This window comes from Leiobunum rupestre, chromosome 6 (assembly GCF_980474605.1).
Source record: "Leiobunum rupestre chromosome 6, qqLeiRupe1.1.hap1, whole genome shotgun sequence".
NCBI lineage: Eukaryota > Metazoa > Arthropoda > Arachnida > Opiliones > Sclerosomatidae > Leiobunum > Leiobunum rupestre.
The window spans coordinates 38,716,290-38,739,466 of record NC_143389.1 but is presented as its reverse complement, the minus strand read 5'-3'; the positions used below and the strand labels follow the sequence as shown (position 1 = coordinate 38,739,466).

Sequence of the window (23,177 nt, the reverse complement as noted above, 5' to 3'; positions counted from 1 at the left end):
AACCTATTGGAAACTTTGCGAGTGTATGAAAGGTTGGACACTTGAATAAAGTGTCTCAGTTATATGATTTATTTCTATATTGGTCGGATCATAGGTTATTTACGGCTTGGATGGCTTGTTTATTGCAATGAGTTAAAGTAAATACGAAGCAAATACCATTTTTTATATTCTAAATTATAATTTTATTTAACTTTTTTGAAGTACAAATACAATTTTAATACACCGTAAATTAATATATATTTAGCACTGGAGGTTTTCCGGCCTGGCGTTGAAATAGTAGTGGGTGCTGGAGAATCCACCAGCGGTCTCAAATTCCTTCGTTAGGCAAGTAGGATAGGGCTGAATAAATTTCTGTTCACGAATGGAATTTTCAAAATTAGTTATCAAAATGTATTTGAGTGGTTAAAGTAAAAACTACGGGATTCAGTTAAAGCAATGACAGAAGCTCTTTACCTCTAAGACTGGTTTGGTTGGGTGCTCGAATCGCTTGCTAAATGTGAAATTGCCAGGGTTAGCGAACCCAAAACCGGATAGTTTTCCATGATTATAGAGCAAAAAGGCTGGGTGAAAGTATTGACAGTCTTTGTCTTCCGTAATGTCAAGCCAATAATGCCGACCTGTTGATTTTCATTGAAATGAGCAGTAAGTAAGTAAGTAAGTACGATAAGTTAAATACGTTTTTACAAGAGACACCGAGTTACCCATAGTGGGAAAGCATCCTCCTTTGGTCCAACCGGTGGTACTCAGTTCCGATTGAAATTTAGGGATGAGGACGGAATCTGCTAAGGGATGGGAGCCATTCTGCAGATAGAGGTCGCTTCCGATTTCTAATTGAAATTCTTGGAGTTGACGACCATTTCCACAGATTCGACTTGGTTCGATGAAGTAAGCGGTCTGGACGACGTACTTTTCCCCTTCAATCGTGTCCTCTTGGTAGGCGTTGCTACCGATTGTTCGAACGGCCGTCTTTACTCGGCTCATTACGTCCAGGGGAATCTGCAATGGGCAATAAGATTGCCATTTATTAAAACATGACCGTTCTGGGACGAAATAATCGATTTAAAATGGCAAGAAATGGATTTATCATATCATCACATATTGCATTAACCAATGCGAATATTTACCGCGGTTTGAATTCCAGCAATATAACCTGTAACATCGTAGATGAGAATTAGGGAATCGCCGGTTTTCCAGTATCTGTAACCCAAGAATTTTCCTGCCTCGGAAAGCACGGCTTTAGTCAGACAGTCGTAAAATATTGAAAATTCTAAACATTTTTACCAGACTGGCATTGACTGTTGATGTTTTGGAAATCTTGATCCAGGGCCTCACTTTCGGTGAGCGGCATTGGTACGAACACATTGGGAGCCGTGATTGGGATGCCCCATGTTACTCTCAATGTCTCCCAAGCGGGATCTTCAAATTTAAAGATAATTATGATACGTCCAGTATTTATTTCAATCCTGAACCGTAGTTAGTTAGTTAGTTACTGACCACAATTTACTAGACTAATATACAAACAAATAAATGCCTGAATAAGAAACTTCGGGAAATTATTCATTTTTACGACCGGTTTGTTAGATGTTTTTAGCCGCTAGTGCGGAACAGAATATAAGCACCAGACCAGGAATAAAGCTGAAGGTTATTATAAATAATCTATTTTGTTCTACACAGAGGAATTGTTAAAAAAATGACAACATATTTCGACAGTTGAAGATGAAGAAAAGTGATGAAGTCGTCAAATTATTTATGTCACCAACAGAGATTTATTGGGTCATACAGCTGCTCTATCAAAGAAACCTTTGAGTTGACCTCTAAAAACGTTTTACTGTATTTATTATGTTATTGATCTATATGAATCTCGTTTGGGTAAAGACCTTTGATGTAGGTCTTTAGTTATGCTTTATTCTGAAACCTATATAAATTCATGTTATAATTTTAAGTTTGATGTTGGGTTTTTTGCGTCCCCCGTTGCTTAAAAAATCACACCCCATCTAAATGTAGCTACATTTCACTATTTGAGTGATTTTTAATTTTTTCATAGTTTATATGAAAAAAATCACATTTATCCGGGTCAGCATTTGTAAACAAGCAGGTATATTTAGCCAAATAGGGTTTTTTGCGAGAAAATTGTTAATTGTATTACTATAGTCGATTCAATTTTTTTCATTTTTAAAAGTCCGATTTTTAGTGCTGAAAAAGCAGAATTTTCCTTGCTTATCTAGCCTTAATCAATCAATACATACAGGGTGTTATGGGTTAGTATGTAATAAATTTTAGGGCGTGTTCTTTGCGTCCTAATGAGTCCAAAATTTCCTATAAACATTTTTCCTAAATTGCTTTGTTTCAGAGCATTTATAAGTCATTTGTTTTTTAACAGTGAAGCGATAAACACAATAGCAAATGCCAAAAGTGCATTATTGAACTAGCAGAAGTGTGCTAAATCCTACAATGATTTTATTAATGCCAAGTTCCATTATTTCAAAGAATCGAGTGTAATCGACACTGCTAAACATGGTCAGAAATTTTGGAAATAAGCAATTTGTAAAAGTATTTTCCCCGATGGATGCTGGGATAGTGCTTCTTATTTTGAAAAGCACACCAGAGCGAAATATGAGTGTTAAGGAAACTGTTGAAGACACGGAATGTTACTGAAACAGATTGATTTGCGTAAAGCCTGACCATTTAGCCTAGGCGGAAGAAAATGTTACACTAACAATACCGCACCGACCGTTTTGGCCAAACTGTACTAGTTGTGTAGGCATTATTTAACTTTATCTCCTCTGAACTCATTAGGTCAGGGGGATAAATTTCAATTTCGTTATTTGAGTTTTTTGAAAGTCAGCGAGGCCCTTTAGACTTTGTTATTTACAATTTAAATAAAGCGCTGTATCTACAATTAATTATATTGTATCCTAATTTAAGATAAGTCTGGCGCATTTTATTAATTCTAAGTATGCGGATATGCACCTAATCTACGGGTGGGCTCAGGGAAATAGTTTTGAAGCTCAAATATTGTACCGAGTACAGTTCCCTCAAAGACCGTTACCAGATCGACACAGTTACATTGACCGCTAATGACAGACGCTTGAGAGAACACGAACAAATTCAACCAGGACAAACTCGTGAGAGAGTGAAAAACGTACCAGAATACCTTGAGGTACAGGTACGTACACGAATTTGGTACAACTAGTTTTTGGGGGCAAGAGGGGGCCGTTGCCCTCTAAATTTGCGTTCCGATGACTGTGTTCTCGCTGAGTCGAATGAGACCAACCGATAGTCCGTAGGAGGAATTGTTTCCGAGTTAGAACGAAATATGTGCGGAACAAAATTTTCATTTAAACCTCCAACGTTGTCGAAACATTTCTCTCCGGACCACCAAAATGTACCCGTCTTACGTACCGTAAGTGCTGAATCGAACAGGCGTGCTACAGCCGACGATGTATCTAAGGCTGGATAAAATATGTACCTTCAAGTCTACAGAGCAATCCTTGAAAAAGATGGCTGCAAAGCTGGCGGCGTTACCCCTTACCTCGGCTAGTGTGTCACAGCACTCATACCGGACGTATTATCAAGTGCAACAATGGTTGGGGCACAAGCTAAATCCGGAGGATTGGGGGTGGACCCGTCAGCATGGATACCTTACAGCCATACAAACGACGTTACCTCATGCTCCACACGCCGTTATGTCAATAATATTTTGTGCGTGTAAGGGTAATTGCTCCACCGGACAGTGCTCGTGCATGAAGAGTGGTATCCAGTGCACGACGGGATGCAGATACTGCGAGGGGGTCTCGTGCAACAATACAGATTTCGACAAGGAATTAATCATTGACGACGACGTGGTTTGCGACACCGAAGATGATTTATAATAAAATTTAAGATATATTATTTAGTGAAATATTCATTCATTCTATTTAGTTGTATTGTCTGTATTAATATTTCACTCAATAAAAATGTGTTTGATTGCAACCGCTCCGTATCTGTTTTTTAAACATCTCTTCATCAATTTCTGTAGCAAACATTCAACAATACTATTAAAAATAAAAGAAAAAAAATCATTTTGAGACACTGTTTGAGGAATAAATGTAAATTTTCTAATGTAAATTCCGTTATAGCTCGGACTTGCGGCTGGTCTCATTCGATTCAGCACGTAGCGGTACGTAAGACGGGGTACATTGCGGTGCTCCGGAGAGCAATTTTTAGACAACGTTGGAGGTTGGTCTCATTCGATTCGGCACTAAAGAATACGTACGATCCGAAAGTAAGGTCGGTCCTGACCAAAATCGTGATATAACCTTTCAATATTTAGTGAAATTTCGAAAAAACCATAATTTTGAGTGTACTTTTGTTCACATTCGACTCGGCGTTAAAACATACTACAGAAACGATACCCAACGCGACCCAATTAGAGAAAAAACCACGTAAATCAGTACAAATTTGGTTATAGCTCTGAAACGGTTCATCCTAAGATATATCGCTGATAAAAAACCTGAATTCTCTGGCTACCTATTCCTTTTTTTATTTGACCCGCGGCAATCTAGTTTTGTTATCTCGTTTCGGTAACCGACGAGGCTACAGATATAGAAAGCAGTTTTTTTTCTCTGATAACCCGGCCACCTGAATTAAAGGCTTCAAAAGTCGCTCGATGACTTAGGCCTAAGGTGGTGCCTTGGGTATTAGCCTAGCTGATTATTATTATTATTATTATTATTATTATTAGATATCTGTCTTTATGATGTCTACTTTCCGACATCTAGTTGAATGTTTTTTATTCTTTTAAATTTTTGTATAGCAACAAAAAAATGGCTTAGTTCCAAGAAGTCAATATAAAGATATACTAAGAAAGTATATCCGCCGTTATCGCGGGTTAAAGATACAATTTAAAAAACAGATCAACCCGTGAAAGTCATTTAAGCTTGTCAGACAAGCGCAAAAGCGTATCCGCGTTCTGCCGTTAGAGTAAAAAATCTGTTATCCGCTAAAGGTATCGGATTAAAAATAATCCAGTTCATCTGTGAAAGCATCAGACACCAGATCAGCGTTAGAAGCCCTAATCCTAAGGACCTGTGGTTCGTCTCATTCTACTCACCGAGAACACAGCCATCAGGAACAATACCAAACACGGTTCAATTCGTAAATTTCGGGGGTAACGGCCCCCTGTTGCCCCCTTTGCCTCTCTCCCTCCACCCCCAAAAAAAAATTTGTCCGCCTCGCTGCGGACTCATCGGATTCTCAAAGTAGACACCAAAATCGAATTTGGGACGAATTTTGACGCTGCGTATACCCTCTTTTACTCTTACTCCCTGGCGAGTTTGGAGACAGTTGGTTGTAAATGACGTGATTTTTGGGCGAGTTCTGCATGGTCCTCAATTTTACCCTTATCACCTTCAAAAGGTCAGCTAAGCTAGGCTAATACCCAAGGCACCACCTTAGGCCTAAGTCATCAGGCGACTTTTGAAGCCTTTAATTCAGGTGGCCGGGTTACAATGCGTAGGAGGGTGGTGGCAAGCCCTGCATGCCACACAATCGAGCCAACAGCCCCCCAACTCACTGTTACCGTTAAACTAACCAGTTTTTATGGAAGGGGAAACCGAAGAGCTCGGGGGAAAACCCCTTAAACCAGTGATTAGAGAACTTGCAAACTCAACGCAGGAGTTGTTCCGAGTTTCCCCCAGTGCCACAAGTTGGGATCGAACCCGGCTCCTCTTGCTGCGAGGCGAAAATGCTAACCACTACGCCACCCCACCTGAACGACGCTAGGCGAGTTGACTTTTCTCAGTGGTTTATATATAATTTACCCGAGCTTCTCGAAGACGTACCGTTAGAAACGAGAAGTCGCATGTGGTTTCTAAAAACTAATAGCGTCTACCTTAGCCACTACCTATCTAGGTTTCAATGGCAAACCAAAGGGGACGTAGCGATAGTTTTCGGTCACGAATTAGTTTTTCCTCATCGTTAATCGTAAATAAAATAATTTTTTTGCATCGTTTGCTTATATTTTGATAAGTTTGTTTAAGAAAAAACGCACTTATGATTTTTTAATTTGTCTGTAGGAGACGCTAGATCATAGGCACTACCTCGGAGAAGCTAGCGCAAGTACGCCACTTAGACTCGTTTCGGTCACGAATAGTGCTTTTTGAAATAATGGAAACTTTTCACCTGTACGTACGGTATGCAAGAAGTGTTCCCTTTTAACCAGGTAGCTTTTTTTGGAGGGGGTCCCGCGGTTATTATCACATGGGAAAAGGGTGGAGGGGACACCACGGTAGTTATCACACGGGAAAAGGGGGAGGGAGTACCGAGGTAATTATCGCATGCGAAAAGGGGGGAGGGGTACCACGGTAGTTATCACATGGGAAAAGGGGGGATGGAGTACCAAAGTAATTATCGCATGCGAAAAGGGGGGAGGGGTACCACGGTAGTTATCACAATGGAAAAAGGGGCGGGGTACCACGGTAATTATCACATTTGAAAAAGGGGGGGGAGGGGGTACCACGGTAATTATCACATTTGAAAAGGGGGAGGGGGTACCAAGGTAATTATCGCATGGGAAAAGGGGGGAGGGGTACCACGGTAGTTATCACATTTGAAAAGGTGGGAGGGGGTACCACGGTAATTATCACATGGGGAAAAAGGAGAGGAAGGGCCTTACTGGGGTGGTTCTACTATGGGGAAAAGAGTTACTGGGGTGGTTCTACTATGGGGAAAAGAGTACCATGGAAATTATCCCCTAGGGAAAAGGGGGAGGAGGCCTTATTGTGGGGGGGGAGTTCGACTATGGGGTAAAGGATACCACGGCAATTATCGCGTGGAAAAAAGGGTCGGGGGCCTTACTACGGTGGTTCGACTATGGGGTAAAGGGTGCCACGCTAATTCTCGCATGGGAAACAGGGGGAGGTGGCCTTACTGCGGTGGTTCGAATATGGGGAAAAGGGTGCCTCGAAATACACCACTAGCTGAGGGCCCGCCTGTTAGTTAAATTGCGGCAATACTAGGGTATTATATAAAGTACGGATTAGATGTGGCGAGCGGAAAAAGTTGCGTCGCTTTAGGCCTGTAATGGAGTTAATCCGTTCAACTATTCTGTTAGTGTGGTTCCCAAAGGTCAAGGAGGGATCGATCCAGACACCAAGATCACGTATTGGGGAATCAAAATGCGATAGTGGCACTCCGGCCATGGCGTAAGCCAAGGTACAATTGTTGCGTCTGAGATGGTTGATACCACATTTAGAGACATTGAAGACCATGCCGTGATCTACTGAGAAATGGGTCACTGCGTCAAGTTCAGTTTGGAGTAAATTGTGATCTTCGGGTAGGCCAATTTAGAGTCATCCGCAAAGAGGTAAATACGTTTGTTGCACAACGCTAGCAATGGAGTTTATGAAGACGGAGAACATAACAGGTCCAAGCACGCAACCTTGAAGGACTCCGCCAATTAAGAGGGGTATGAGGACCAGTGGATTGACCTTGAAGGACTCCGCCAAGAGGGGTACGACGACCAGAGGATTGACCTTGAAGGACTCCTTTAAGATGGGTAAGAGGACTAGAGGATTGACCTTGAGGGCTCTTTTAAGAGGGGTACGAGAACTGAATAAATACAAACAGATATAAATTCAATCAAAAGTGAATCCAGCCTAAAAGCTCCAACCGATCAGAAGACTCCTCAAATTTGGAAATTTGGGAAAGTAGTGCCAGACGATACTAGCGACTCTTGCGGGATTTTGCGTAAGCTCTCTGGTTCGTCTTTTTGGGGCTAGTTTACGCCCGTACCTGGTTCAATGCCCCAAATAGTATCGCACCGCGAAGATAGGTAGGCATCGCGAACAGGGGATAAACTAGATAAAGTAGTTTCTAAGATTACATGGCCTTGTCTAAGGTTCAAGTTCGAGACTTTGTTTTTGTCTATTTACTTTTGAGTCAATACATCTGTCCAAAAGTGATATATTTACAAAATAAAATATCAAAGGGACTGATACTTCATGGTTTTAAAATATTTATTTTCTTGGAGCTTTCGGACCGAGGTCCTTCGTCAGCCGTTAACTCATTATTAATAAACATTTTACAAATTTAAACATAAAAAATTATACAATTACAGCATTAAAAATAAAAAATTTCTAAAAAACAGAATTCTACAACAATTTTTCATTAAACAGCATTACCCCATAAACTGGTTTATTTTTCAGTTTTTTAATTTTATTTCCCCCCACCCTTTTAAATTTATATTCCCTTTATCTAAATTTAATTCACCCCTATCGTTAATATACACCGCCTCTTTAAAACATCGTTTAAACCATTTTTCTTCTTGGCATACAATTTTTGTGGATTCCCCAGTCTATTTCGTGTCTATTCTCTTTTTTTATGTGCATAGCAAGTCCATTGCTTTCATCTTTTTTCTCCACACATTTTTTGTGTTCGTTTTGTCTTTTTTTTAGCTGTCTCTTTGTTTGTCCTATATATTTTTTATTGCATTTGCATTTAATTTCATATACCACTCCTGTTTGATTTTGATCGACTACTTTAGGTTTATTTTTTAATTAATTTAGATTTTAAAGTATTTGACGTTTTATTTATAAGAGTGATATTATGTTTTTTTAGTTGCCTAGCAGATTTTTCAGAAATTCCATTTAAGTAGGGTAAAGTTAAAATATTTTTAGGTTTTTCTTTTTTTATATTATTTTTAACTAGATTTTCATTAAATATCTGCGCAACTAATTGTTTTGGGTAACCGCTATTTATAAATTGTTTTTCAAAAATATCTTTATCTCCTCGGGGATCATCTGATAAACATTCGATCTTATTTTTAAAGGACTTTACTATTCCTACTTTTATATTTTTTTGATGGGATGATTTAAAATTCAAAAATTTTTTAGAGTGGGTATCTTTTTGATATATAGTACAATTTATGGTTTTATTATCATGTTTCAATCGGAGGTCTAAAAATGGTTAACTTTTTTTATTTTCATTTTCAAATGTAAATTGTATATCTTTATGAATTTTATTTACTATTTTTAATAATTCATTTTCCTCTAGCTGTCTGTTTTTAATTAAAAATACGTCATCCATAAAACGTCTCCACAATTTAACATATTTGATAATTTTTGTTTTTTTCATTATACTATCTTCTATATGTTCTTTGCTATCGGGGCTGATAAAGGGTTCCCCATTGCTAGCCCTTTATTTTGAGTATAAAATTATCCTTCAAACACAAAATAAGTATCATTTAAACACACTTCCGCAAGACTTAAAATAGTTGCTACACTTAAAGTAGTCCTAATTCCTAGATTTTTGTCTGCTTTTAATTTTGATTTTAATATATTCAAAGCTAAAGATATCGGTATACTTCCGTATAAATTTACCACATCGAGACTACACAATTCATCGTTCTCATTTAGTGTTTGTTTTTTTATATCAGTCAGAAATTCATATGTGTTTTTTAGCGACAGTTTATTTTCCCCTACCAACGGGGCTATTATGTTTACTAAACGTTTTGCGCACATGTATGTAGGGCTATTCATTGATGAAACTATAACCCTAAGTGGATTTTCTTTTTTATGAATCTTTACTAATCCATAAATATGTGGTACCTTTAATATAGGTGGGAAAAAACCATATTTTTTATCTTGTTCAATTTCTTTATCCTTAATGGCTTGGTTGACAATCTTGTGGACTTTTTTATCAATTTTATCTGTTGGGTCACTTTTAATCATTTTATAGTCATCTGACATTAGTATTTTATTCATTTTTTCTAAATAATCTTTTGTATTAAGAATTACTATTTTTCCTCCCTTATCTGCTTTTAATATTTTTATCGTTTTATCATTATTTAAGATTTTTAATCCTTTTGACTCTACTTTGTTTAAATTCAACGTTTTTGACGATTTTGAAAAGTTAGTCTTTATCAAATTTCTAATATCTTGTTTTGTTTCATCTTTTATTTCTAATTTTTTTAATTGTTCTTCCGTTTGTGCAAAAATATCTAAACATTCAACAGATTTTTGACATACGCCAAACGTTAAGCCTTTTGATAATAACGCCAATTCTCCTTGTGATAACAACCTATCCGATAGATTTACCACATTTTTTGCTAATTTATTTGTTTCATCTAAAGTCTTATATAAATTGTACTTTATATCAAAAAGATACCCACTCTAAAAAAATTTTGAATTTTAAATCATCCCATCAAAAAAATATAAAAGTAGGAATAGTAAAGTCCTTTAAAAATAAGATCGAATGTTTATCAGATGATCCCCGAGGAGATAAAGATATTTTTGAAAAACAATTTATAAATAGCGGTTACCCAAAACAATTAGTTGCGCAGATATTTAATGAAAATCTAGTTAAAAATAATATAAAAAAAGAAAAACCTAAAAATATTTTAACTTTACCCTACTTAAATGGAATTTCTGAAAAATCTGCTAGGCAACTAAAAAAACATAATATCACTCTTATAAATAAAACGTCAAATACTTTAAAATCTAAATTAATTAAAAATAAACCTAAAGTAGTCGATCAAAATCAAACAGGAGTGGTATATGAAATTAAATGCAAATGCAATAAAAAATATATAGGACAAACAAAGAGACAGCTAAAAAAAAGACAAAACGAACACAAAAAATGTGTGGAGAAAAAAGATGAAAGCAATGGACTTGCTATGCACATAAAAAAAGAGAATAGACACGAAATAGACTGGGGATCCACAAAAATTGTATGCCAAGAAGAAAAATGGTTTAAACGATGTTTTAAAGAGGCGGTGTATATTAACGATAGGGGTGAATTAAATTTAGATAAAGGGAATATAAATTTAAAAGGGTGGGGGGAAATAAAATTAAAAAACTGAAAAATAAACCAGTTTATGGGGTAATGCTGTTTAATGAAAAATTGTTGTAGAATTCTGTTTTTTAGAAATTTTTAATTTTTAATGGTTTAATTGTATAATTTTTTATGTTTAAATTTGTAAAATGTTTATTAATAATGAGTTAACAGCTGACGAAGGACCTCGGTCCGAAAGCTCCAAGAAAATAAATATTTTAAAACCATGAAGTATCAGTCCCTTTGATATTTTATTTTGTAAGTTTAAATTAACCATGGATCAGAAATTAAACATTTATAAGTGATATATTATATACTTCTGATGTGTAATATTCCACTTTTCTGGGCAAGATTGAAGATTCCAAGACCATAGCCGGAGTATTTAGACAGCTATTCCAGGACTCAATCAACCGTAAGAACACATTGGCCTACTACCAGGATATTTGCGCGGCGGGAAGAAAACTTAAAGGAAAAATGGCAGAAGAAATCCTAGGCCTTTAAGCCTTTGTCATGATTCATGAAATATAGCGTCATGCCGCATTTTTTAAATTAGTATATGGTACATGGGATGAGAGCCGAAAATTAAACCGGAATATTTCCAACGTTTGTTACGGGTTGAGGTACCTATGTCAAATATTTTAGTAATCATGACCCATATGGAAAACAACCCTTTTTTATTTTTCCAATATCTCCTTTAAATACAAACTTGTTTATAAAAAACAACAAAAACTGGTAAATAAAACTTCAGAAGGAGATTGACCAGGATGTAGTTCTCAAAAAATGGCTTACAATATACATTGCAATTATTTTACCCGATACCGCCTGGTTAATTCTCACATTGTTAGAATTTCAATTCTGTCACCAGTTTGAAAAAAAAAGGGGGGGGGTAAAAACTATGTAGTTTTACTACCAAGTCAAAACAAACTAAGATAAGTAGCTGCCAAGTCTGTTAAAAATTCAGCAACTGCAGATTATATACACCCAGAAGAAAATTTTCTTCTGATACACCTTATTGTAACACATTGAAATATTTGTCCTTTGGGTTATTTTAAGCAACCACTACCAATAGGCACTAAGAAACTAACTAAACTAATTTATAAACGTTTTTGGCATTAAAACACATTGCCTGTAATAATATTAATAATATATACATAAAGTAATATAAATAAGTACTAAATTATGACCCTTTTACAAATATTTTTGGTATATAACATACCAATAAATAGTTTAATTTAACTGTTATTATGTCTCTGGTTCAAAGAAAAAGTTTACATTTTTTCTTGCTTTGGTTATATAGCCTTGATAATGTATTAGATCTGGAAACACCAATTCTCGCATAAAAAAAAGAAATTTAAAAAAAATTTCCTCTGCTTTTTCGTCACTAATAGAAAAAAAATAATTTCCACTATAAGGTACAAATTTAATTTCAAAGTATCACTAAGATATTTTAGGCTTCATTAAAATATTAATTACTATTTTATAATTGTAAATTTAACAAAATTAAAATGAGACCTTTAGATATTTAAATCTCTCAGTGCCTGAATGGTATCCACATCAGTTTGTATAAAATTTATAACTGTTTAGTCAGTGCTTGAGTCTTACAAAAATTTAGTGTATTTGTAACAATTCCTTTCAACTACACGTAATATTAAACATATATCAGGCACTGCGAGGTTAAATACGAATTCTACATACGGAATGTTAAGTACAATAAAACATTCATGCTTATAAATTAAAATTTATACCACCATAAAATCATTGCAATGTTCAAAATCTCCAATTACCAATGCCATTACTTGAATTATATTATTTTGTTTTTATAACAAACTACACGGAAACTCCCATTTTACAATTTCTGGTAAAAAGTTTAGATTTCTAAGTTTCTTGCGTTGGTCTTAAGTATTTTACAGCGGTATTAGCAGTTAAAAAAGGCACAAACCAGGCACACTTTGGAATGTAAAGAAAGAAAGGCAAACATATCGAAAGAGGCTCGTGTAGATTCAAATTGTTCTTTGGACGCAAAAACACAAATGCCAAAAAACTCGATTCTTGCAGGGTAAAATTGGCATTTTTAAATTTAGAACTGAAAGGAATGACAAAAAAAGGATTGTTTAACGATACTGGGGGACATATTTAATATATATAAGCGCCTTTCCCTTGGTAAGCGCTATTGTTTTGGATCGGTTAAGAATTTTTTGTTAGTTATTTAGAAAGTTAAGGTCAAAATGTCATGCAACATCCAAAACTAAGACACGCAAGTTTGGTTAATTTTGAATGAGAAAAAAGTCCAAAAAAGCATACATTACCAAAGGAATTCACTTTCCAATAATGAAATGTGAGATTATAAAATCATGCATTAGATATAGTGAGACCCAAAGCAATGGTTTTACGCGTTCCGTATGCTCTACCAACTGGTTTAATTTTCAGATTCATACTTAACAAATTAACTGCAAAAACCTAACTTCCCGGCTCTTAACAATGACATATGCTTAAGTGTAATTAATGGGTAAATTAAACAATTTGAATTTGAAATTATTATTTCAATTTTTAAAGGTTTTTAATTTTCCTTTATATACATAAAGTGGCATATCATAATTTCAGTATTAAGCATAGTGTATTGATTACGCTACCCAGTAAGGATAATAAATATGATTGGCCACGCATTATATATCCTAAAAAAATCTTAACCAAAAACTATGAATTACTACGGATAATTCATATTAAAATATTAGAATTAGTCTATTCTAATACGGTCTTAATAAAGCTATAAAGTTTACTAATATAATACCATACATTCATAGTAAAAATTATATAACCTTTTTCGTGTAAATTGCACAAATGCAAGCTTTTCCTTTCCCTAGATTAGATATTAAAATTTGGTAATTTTAGGACATAAAAAAGCGTTTTTTTTATATTGCAAACTGTTCTGGAGTAAGTGCACCATGATTAATTTATTTAATTGGAGCTCAAATTAGTTTATTAAAACTCGCGCCTAGGAAAAAATTGTCCGCCAATGGTACCACTGTGCAAATTAGGACTGGAAAAAGGGCCAGAGGACGAATTAGAATGCAAAGGGCCGACTGAACCCTGTCCGCCACTTACCCTAGTGAAGCCAGCTCGACCACGGCCGCTATGCCTACGTAGATGAGTCCTTTCTCGGTCCATTTCCAAGTCTTCCAGCCTTTGGGTTAGGGTCAGTTTTTGTTGAATGGCCATTCGTAAAAGAGAATTTAAAGTCTTTTTCTCTTCTTCGGCTGCCGAAAGTTGCCTTTGAAGTTCGTCAAGTTGGGTCACATACTCTTCGCACCGTGCCGCGAACATGGCTCGTAAGGAAGCGAATGTAGCAGCATCTTCTTTCAGAGCTTTAAGTTCATTTCGAAGTTTCATCATAGTATCACTAACAATTGTTTTTTCATTTTCGTATTTGCTTTTCAAATTTGCTAAAGCAACTTCAGCAGTTTGCTTATTGGCTTTTAACACCGTTCTCAATGTTGCAATTTGTTCTCGTTTCGTAGAGAGTAAAGATTTAAGCCTAATAACCTGCGTGGTAAAAGCGAAAAATTAGTTGTGGCTTTTTATTTTTCATATATTGATAAAGAAAAAAAATGGGTACTTGTTCCTGAAGTTCTTCAAATTCTCCAGCAGCTAAGGGATCAGATCCCGGAGTTCCATGATGCATTGATTTTTGCCTACCAGCTTCGATGGTTGTTTCTACAGCCTGCCTCAAATGACGCACTTGATCATGAACCGTTTCTAATAAACGACTGCAAGTGCTAGGGTCAGGTTTCGTTTCACCCTTCTCGCTGCCCTTATTTTGAAGGGATTTCAAACCAATGTCTGTTTTTAGTCTGTCTTGCAAAATTTCTAATTTGTTGACTCCTCCGCTGTTGGGCACCTTTTTGTTTCTGTCATTAGCTTTCTGTTCAGAAGCTTTAGCAACTTCATCAATCGTGGCATCTTTTTCCAAATTTGGTTAGTAATTTGGCTCAGGCCCAAAATAAGATTTAAAACTTACCGGTATTTGGTAGGTTATCAAGCTGAGAGCTTTTAACATGGTCCAACATGATCCTATTGGGTGTTTCTCCATTGACCATACAAACGTGGTGATATAGTTGAGCTAGTTCTTCGGATATCGCTACTAAATCATCCTGAGGGAAAAAACTTTTCAAGAAAAAGTCTTTGTTTGGAAAATGGTGTGGTTTAAGACCTGTGTTAATCCTAAAGCAATTTGACTCTCCTCAGCAATCTCTCCCATAGTTTGCAAATCATCTTCGAGAGACGTTACTCTCTTTTCATAATCCTGAACTTTTTTCCTAAAAAGTGTCACGTCGTCTCTCAATTTTATTAGAGATTCTTCGTCATTTTCATTTGTAACTGCATCCTTTTCTTGCAACCCTTTGACATCAGCTTGAAGTTGGTCCACTTCTTGCACTGCTAACTGATATCTTTGTTCGTGCTTTTGTAGCAGTCTCCTAAGTCTAGCTAGTTCTGGAAGATCCTGCAAAAAAAATATATCAATGTATTGCTTGCTTTAGATTTCAGAAATTTAGTTAGTACTTTTTCGGCATCATCTGGTCCCACTAAACCAGTATCTCCATCTTCATCAATTCTTCCATGTAATGCAATCAAAGCATTAATGTGTTCGACCATACGAGCTACACGACTGTGTTGATCATTTAAATCAGCTCTAGTCTTTTCCAATATTTGGGAAGATTCTTGCAGGCGCGATGATAGTTGCGATTTTTCGTTTTCAGCCTAAGAAATATTTGACAAACTTTAGACAAACGGATTTTGATTATCTCCATCTAATTAAGCACTAACTTGTTCCAATTGTTTTTCTAATTTCCTAATTTCTGTTACGTGAAGTTCGCTGAAGAGGTCACCAACTGTGGTTGGTTGAAGAGGCTGCCTGTTAGAATTTGAAGCTGGAAAAGTATAAATTTCAATGAATTTCTTTTGTGGTGTATTCTTTAAAGAAGTATTTCCTTACTGAGTTCACCACTACGTTCTATCAAATCTGCTTCCATTTGCCTTAATGCAGGAACATCCCCTTCTTCATCTTCAACGCGACCAGATTCATCCCCACTATCTGATATTTTGAAATAAGAAATAATTTAATTATTAAAATTAAATGTGTGCCAACTCTTATTTGGATTAATTTTGGAATCCCTTATTTTATAGCAATCAGGATTGTTAATTTTAAAGTTAGATTTTCCCCAAATTTATAAAACATTTTTTTACTTCAAATAAAAACTCAAGAAAAGTATGTGCAAAAATGGTTTGGATAGCAACGTATCAATGCTCAGCGCCTTAAATGTAGAATGTGTCTTGCCCTCAAGGAGCTGTAAATTTTAATAATTCTTAAGTAAAGTATAATTTTTCTATTAAAATTTTGAACTTTATCTAAACTATTATCACCAACTAAATAAAATCTCCGCCTTTATTATTTTACTATTTATTATAATTTATTATCATCATGCAAATATAAAAGTTTGAATTTCCCACTTTGTTCAACTGTTTCTGTGTTATATCAGATCAAGCATTAAATGCACACAATTAGTTTATTTAACAACCATTTATTAACTATATATCATGCTTTTTAAAAAAGAATACAATACTGTCTCATCAGTATGTTTTATAAAAACATTTAAACATTGAATAGACCTTTTAGTATTGTTGTAAAGGAAAGAATGCAAAAACAAATCATGCATATAACAAATAGGCAATATTTTTCTTATGTGCGCAGCTTTTTATACATGCAAGTTAGTACAAATTTTAGTTTCCAGATTTTATTTGTGCGTATTTTAATAACAACACTAGGTGTGTTTTTCAGAATTTTTTTTGGGTGAGACAGTTGAACAAAGTGGCAATTTATTCTCTATAAACCACCACCAAATACTACTAAAACTATCTACCAATTATACTTAGTCGCCTAGATATGCTTAATCAGTCTATTTCATTTATTTCAAAGTAATATTTTTTAACACAAATATGTGAAATGCAGTTTTAACTAAAAAAAGTCAATGAAAAGAATGATTGTCGTGGTCAGTGGCATAGCCAAGAAATGGCAATTTACGATTATATGAACATTTGGTTTATTAATTGAGTGCCCCCTAAACCAAAATCCTAAATATTCCACTGGTCTGGATGGGCAACTTCAAATAAAAGTTGTTAAAATTTAAATCTAAATATTATATGCAAAAGTCAATATAAGAGTATTTATGACTACCATCATACTATGCAGTCTCTCCAAGGCAACATTTTGGCACAAAAAGGAAGCTATGCAATTTGTGCATAACTAAAACAACTGCCCATAAAACAGGCATGAAATATACAAAGTGAGCAAAACAGAATAACAAAATGACTAACATAATTCTGATAAATATTGAAATGAAACATATACTACAAAGGGCAATATTTAAAATCTAGCCAGACAGCGTGCTTTCATATTCAATAGTAAATGCCTTAGCATTATCAGAAGTTCATAATATATCTCTTACAAGAAGTATCCATTTCTCTATATTGCCCATGTCTTTTCGATTAAAACTAATAAAAAATAGATTAAATACATACTTTCTAAAACCATTTGATTAAAAAATATATGGTTCATAATTGTCTTTAAATCATGCTATAATTTTGTTACCAAAGATGGATACTTCTCTCATAAGAGATTATAAACTTTGGTCATTAACTATGAAAATATTTTTATATACATTATTATTGACAGGGGAAAGATTCTAACTTTCTGTATTTCTTAAAAAAAAAAACTAAAATGTACTTGATTTGAAAATAGTGAAGGACAAATTATTACCAGAATTTAAAAACATCGTAACCTCTGTTTACAACACTTTCTAATGAATTTTTCGTAAATCTTTCCATAATATGCGTTATTTCATCATAGTATATTTTTCTCCTAAAATCTTTTGTCTAACACAATTCCCTATATTTCTTTAAGTTCAAAACTTGTTTTTCAAGTTAAGATGTTTTAAACTCAGGTAATGAAATGTTTCCAAACAGAAATAATAAAAACTCAAAAGAATACTGGTGAAAAGAAGGCAATTCCCTCCTCAAAAAGAATCAATTCATCTTAAGAACTTTATAAATAAAGCTAAATTTCAAAAAGTTTGGTGTAAATGGAAGGATTTTGTCAATGGATATATAAAATGGAATGTATAAATGGAAGTGAACTAGCCATTAAGCAGTTTGGAAAATTATAAAATCATTTAACTAATCTAATTTCTCGCTGTATACTAAATTGGAATGTCTAAAAAAGGTAGTCTTTAACTAAAAGACAAGCAGTTTGGCATTTAATGATCTTAAAAAATAAAAGTATAGTATTTAAACTAAACGTTTCCTGCTATATTAGAACTAATAGCTCTTTCTATAAAATAATATATACGCATATATGTATAAAAGTGTTATTTTTTGGAGCGCTCGCTTCCTAATATTTTCGTGTAGAGGGTCTCGTGCGTTTTTGCCCGAGTTCAACAAAAACAAACATACGCGCGCTCTCTAACTTTAACTGCACGATGAATTTAACGTAATCATGTGACCTCTCGTATTTTATATAAAGAGCTATTAAATAGTGTGCTTATTCTTAGTCTATCATCCACTTTAGGAAATAGAATATTGTGCGGTACATTTCAGTGCTTTTGAGTATGTCTCTCTTAAGGGGAAAATATGGCAAATACTCCATCTAACACTATTTTTAAAATAGAGCAACAACACAGGCAAATGCAACCGCAAATTTCCAAATCGCTAAAATTTGTACTAGTAGTACTATTAGCCCTATTCGAAGCTGGAGGCCCTGTGGTTTTTAGCTGACTATGATAGTTAAAATTCCCTTGCCTGACTCCCTTAACACTATTAACAACAGTGCTTGGTGCCGTACTACTCCCAGTTCTCCCGTAAAAGCAACTATCTAGACTACCAGAGGTACAACCCTTACTTCCTAGTTTGAATCCCGCGAAGGTCAAATTGTTAAGGCTGAAGAGGGATTCTGAATTGGCTTTAGCGTCCAATTCCTTCTTGAAGGCGTATTTTTGCTCCCTCTCTGACTGTAAGGCTTCTAACGCTTCCTCCAACTGCTTTTCCGCTATGTGTTTTAGCGACGTTAACTCCTCCACCTGAGCATTGAGTGATTCGACTTCCTCTTGAAGCCTTCTCACTTCGTGTTTTGCACCTTCAAATTCAACCTAAACATAACCATGATATTGTACATTTAACTGCACTCAAATAATTTTGATTTATGTTAACATTATACCTGTGAAGAACGCAACGACGACACTTGTTTTTGGAGAGAAATATTCTCTTCCTCAAGTTCATTGTTGTCAGAAAGCAACCTGGCCTCTCTGCCTTTCAATTCTTTTAGCTCCACCTTTAACGATCTCCTTTCCCATTCAAAAACTTCGCATTGTTTTAAAAGGTCAGTGTTTTCACTTAAATAACGTTCTTTTTCATGGTTAACTCTTTCCAGTTCTTGTCTCACCTAAATAATGCAAAAAATATTAAACAAAGTGAGTATATTTTAAAATGTATAAATCTAACCTGCTTCAATTCTCTCTCTGCGTCTTGTAAAGTGCATGTCAGTGAAGCTTCTCGACTCGCTGATTCTTGGAGCAACGTTTGTTCTTGTTCTATACCAGTGCTAGCGGAAACCTTTTGACTAGTTTGTGATTTTGCAAATGCCTAGATTAAAAATGGGGTTGCTTTACTCTAAAAATCTTTACTCAGATGTAAAATTAGTTACCTCTTTTAAGCAATCCAGTTCATGTTTGGTAGTGTCGTAAAGGGCTTCTAATTCTTCACATTTACTCTGTAGGGCTTGTTTCTCATCCAGAAGAACAAGTCCATACTGAGCGGATTGGATCTTTTCGTGGCTTGTCTGGGCTAGTTCGCAATGAAGTCTTTCGAGTTCTAATTTTAGCTGGTCCCTCTCGGCTTTCAAAGCTTCTACCGTCTCTACCACCTCCTCACTGGCCTTGTTATCCATGCTTGGTTTTTAAATTGAGTTTTGTTTAAGGCAATTAGAGAGACTAGCCCGGTTGACCAGGAGGAACTTGAATCTGTTTCCCAAGATTTTCTTCAAATAACTTCATTTAAGTGGGTACTACGTCCAACTCATTTCTATTATAAAATCTATAGGATGGTAAGGCCACTAAACTTCAACTTGGCCTACTTCTTTCTTGTATCCAAATGTATCTCAATGATTCATAAAAGGGGTTTTTTTCGCACTCATTTCAAAGCATTTGCTGCGAGAGAAAAACCGGAATAACAGGATTGAGAGAGGTATTTTCCACATGATAACGCGCACGGCTTGCTAGAGCGAACGTATGCTAAAACTGGGCAGGGCGGTGAGTAGAAGGACCCGAAAAACCAAGTCCCGATTTCGCCAAAATAACTTAATTTCATTTTGTTGCAACGTTTATGGGTAAAATTACGGCACTATAATCGCTCCGTGATAATACTCCAAGCGAAATATTTATCATGCTCATGTAAAATAAACGATACTTACATTAACACGGCTTCTTTTATACATCCTAAGCGTGGCACCCCCGTCGCGATTGACTTGTTTTTAGCCTACGCATTTTATCAAATTCGGCTTCCCTACCTACCCATAATTTCCGGAGTTCTCTTTGGATAATTTCTTCGCCCCTTCCCCTTTTTTTGGGGGCGCCAGTTCATTGTAGTTTGACCTCGTCGCCGTCATGTGCGCTAGGTGAAAGTAAAGAGGCTTCAGTTTTTCTTTAATAATTGTATGTAACATTATCTCTTCTTTTCCCCCTTAACTGATAAAATAAAAGTTATTGCTGAAAATGAGTAGTATTTACATTCAAGAACCACCTACATCTGGGAAGGTAAATTTTGTCATCAGAATAGTTATTTTTTTCAATTGTTTTAATATTACTAATTTCGTCTCAGGTGCTTTTACAAACCACAGTTGGTGACATTGATGTTGAAATATGGTCGAGGGAAGCACCAAAAGCATGTCGCAACTTTGTCCAACTCTGTATGGAAAGCTATTACGATGGTACTTGTTTCCATCGGCTTGTAAAAGGATTTATAGCTCAAGGTGGTGATCCCACTGGTACTGGACACGGAGGAGAATCAATTTATGGAAAACCATTTAAGGTATTTCTTCACTTTCAGTTATTTCCGACAAAAATATAACTCTTAAACTGCAAATTGTTCTTAGGATGAATTTCATTCTCGGTTACGGTTTGTCCGTCGAGGTTTGGTGGCTATGGCAAATGCCGGGAAAGATGACAATGGATCGCAGTTCTTTTTCACTCTTGATGCTTGCCCTGAATTGCAAAACAAACATACAATATTTGGGAAAGTTACTGGAAATACTCTGTACAATATGTTAAAGTTAGAAGAATCTTTAACAGATCATAATGAAAGACCTCTTTATCCTCACAAAATAATATCCAGTAAAGTCATTTCGAACCCCTTCCCCGATATCGTTCCTCGATCTGTTAAAAAACCCCAAAAAGAAAAGACAAGTGAAAGTGATGATAAAAAGGCCCTAGCTAAAGGAACTAAGTAATAACACTTGAAATTTACTTCAAATTATGCAAATATCAGTTAATAAGATATATTTTTTAACAGGAATTTTAATTTGTTGTCATTTGGGGAAGAAGCTGAAGAGGAGGAGGCGGAAACTGATGCTGTTGTAAAAGTAAAATTTTTTAATAGCTTAAAAATTTAGGTTATTTATTATATTTTGTATTAGGAGTATAGGAAGAAAAGTAAAAGCAGTCATGATCTCACGAATGATCCTAAATTGAGTTCAGTTCCTGCTGTTGAAGCCAAGCTTAATGAAAACCCAGTTATAATGGAGTATAACAGCGATGAAGAGGGTGTACAAAAGACTGAAGAGGAACGCTTAGAGGAGGTGAAAAGAAAAGCTGAAACATTGTCAAATATCAAAAAAAAACTCAAAAAGGAGGAGAAAGTACCAAAAAAAATCCCAGAAATGAGCAAAACTGACAGGTATTATCAAGAAAAGACTCAAACCGAAGAAAAAAAGAGAGAAAATATTCGTAATGAAATTAAAAAGTTAAAAAGGGAACTGACTAAGAAGCCAGAACCAGAAAAGGTGAAAGAAGGTTCAGGCGATGATGAAGAAATTGGTAACTATTTTGTTGTTGTTTATTGTACGGAACAACATGTATTTCATTTTTATTTCATTTAAATTTCTGTAGAAGACAGTGAAAATAATTTACTTAATCAATATCATAAAGACAGAAAAAAATATAAAGAAATTAAGAAACAGTTACCGAAAGGTGTAGATCGTGAAAAACAGGTGAGTTTGTGAAATAATTTAATTTAAAATAAAGAGCCACTGAATTTTAAATTAAATATGTTTGGTAGACTTTGGAAATCCTCAAAAAATTCGAAAGTAAATTATTAATGGCTAAAGAAAAAGACAATAAAGATGAAAATGCTAAAAGGGAAGTTGTTCCTAGCGATGATGAAGACGAAGACGCTTGGCTAACGCATCACTTGAGTTTTGAGGTAAAAGAAATTTAATTTAACTAGTAAAAAGAAATTTATAAAAACAATTTTTTAATTTCAAGGACGAAGGCCCCATTATGGCCAAAGATGCCAATTTGAAAACAGCTGAGAGTTATGATTTATTGGATCCTAGAAATCCCATGAACGAAAGGAGAAGGGAAAAAGGGAAATCTTCCAAAAGTAGCAGTAAGAAACCTTAATTTGACAGATTGAGCTCAATGCAATAAATGAAATATGATCATTTTATGTATATAATATTTCGAAATTGTTTTTAAAATCGTTTATCAATAAATATTTAAGAGTGATTTTTTTGCCTTTAAAATCTGGTATAAAATTGTATTTTAGTGAAGATTAGTTTGTGGTAAATATATAGATGGCAGTAGCTGCTCCGTAAAAAATGTTTCTTGGTGTAAGCATAGAGTTACTCTATGATGTAAGCAAAGCGGCATAGATGGCAACACTCGTCCTGTGAAAACATAACCTCGCGATTCTAGCAAAGGGTGAGAGATTTAAGAGACTGGTCGATGTGGGTGGGACCGTTCTGGCTGAAATATTTTGTTCGGTGACTGCGAGGACGGAGAGAGTACGTAAAGAATAGGAAGATGAAGAGCGAGGGGAGAGGGCTTAGTAGTTTGTAACTCCTGCTGGAAAGAGATAAGAGTATGAAACCTGCTTTCCGCAAAATGAAAGGCGGAGAGGCTGGGTCGATATATGTCAGTGTCTCTCGGGTCAACCGATTCGCTCTTCTTGGTCTCCATTGCCAACCATCCTAGACTTCTTTTTTATCATCTCTTTGCCTCCTTTCATCGTGATTATGTGTCGCGCTTCACTCAATTAATTACCTG

The 23,177-nt window shown here is 35.3% G+C and overlaps 3 protein-coding genes and 1 long non-coding RNA gene across 7 annotated transcripts; 2 read left to right on the top strand and 2 right to left on the bottom strand.

The window, feature by feature from the left end:
* Window positions 1-164: 164 nt before the first annotated feature.
* Window positions 165-1,608, bottom strand: LOC149940858 (uncharacterized). Its single transcript, XM_090179733.1, has 6 exons — window positions 1,495-1,608; window positions 1,282-1,416; window positions 1,125-1,216; window positions 702-996; window positions 454-617; window positions 165-351 (listed from the first exon to the last, which is right to left on the bottom strand). Exons 1-6 carry the CDS (start codon window positions 1,559-1,561, stop codon window positions 241-243), a joined length of 864 nt encoding a protein of 287 aa, XP_090035859.1. The 5' UTR covers window positions 1,562-1,608; the 3' UTR covers window positions 165-240.
* A 9,542-nt stretch (window positions 1,609-11,150) lies between these two features.
* Window positions 11,151-11,544, top strand: LOC149940857 (uncharacterized). Its single transcript, XR_016481388.1, has 2 exons — window positions 11,151-11,224; window positions 11,366-11,544. It is a non-coding gene; the product is annotated as an uncharacterized LOC149940857 (long non-coding RNA).
* A 3-nt stretch (window positions 11,545-11,547) lies between these two features.
* Window positions 11,548-20,531, bottom strand: BicD (Microtubule-associated protein Bicaudal D). Of its 4 annotated transcripts, none has more exons than XM_090179731.1 (13): window positions 20,327-20,531; window positions 19,562-20,063; window positions 19,360-19,500; window positions 19,076-19,300; window positions 18,761-19,007; window positions 15,803-15,901; window positions 15,634-15,737; window positions 15,370-15,567; window positions 15,020-15,310; window positions 14,828-14,960; window positions 14,426-14,769; window positions 13,915-14,352; window positions 11,548-12,193 (listed from the first exon to the last, which is right to left on the bottom strand). In XM_090179731.1, exons 2-13 carry the CDS (start codon window positions 19,802-19,804, stop codon window positions 12,191-12,193), a joined length of 2,466 nt encoding a protein of 821 aa, XP_090035857.1. In that variant the 5' UTR covers window positions 19,805-20,063; window positions 20,327-20,531; the 3' UTR covers window positions 11,548-12,190. The 4 variants fall into 4 exon arrangements, with proteins under 4 accessions (XP_090035857.1, XP_090035855.1, XP_090035856.1 ...); XM_090179729.1 differs by lacking the exon at window positions 11,548-12,193 and adding an exon at window positions 12,219-12,895 and having other exon boundaries at window positions 20,327-20,530; XM_090179730.1 differs by lacking the exon at window positions 11,548-12,193 and adding an exon at window positions 13,589-13,849.
* On the top strand, window positions 20,421-22,637 carry LOC149940855 (spliceosome-associated protein CWC27 homolog). Its single transcript, XM_090179732.1, has 8 exons — window positions 20,421-20,669; window positions 20,734-20,943; window positions 21,008-21,357; window positions 21,424-21,493; window positions 21,548-21,947; window positions 22,020-22,120; window positions 22,189-22,332; window positions 22,395-22,637. The coding sequence occupies exons 1-8, from the start codon at window positions 20,628-20,630 to the stop codon at window positions 22,530-22,532; spliced, it is 1,455 nt and encodes a 484-aa protein (XP_090035858.1). The 5' UTR covers window positions 20,421-20,627; the 3' UTR covers window positions 22,533-22,637.
* The last annotated feature ends 540 nt before the right edge of the window (window positions 22,638-23,177 follow it).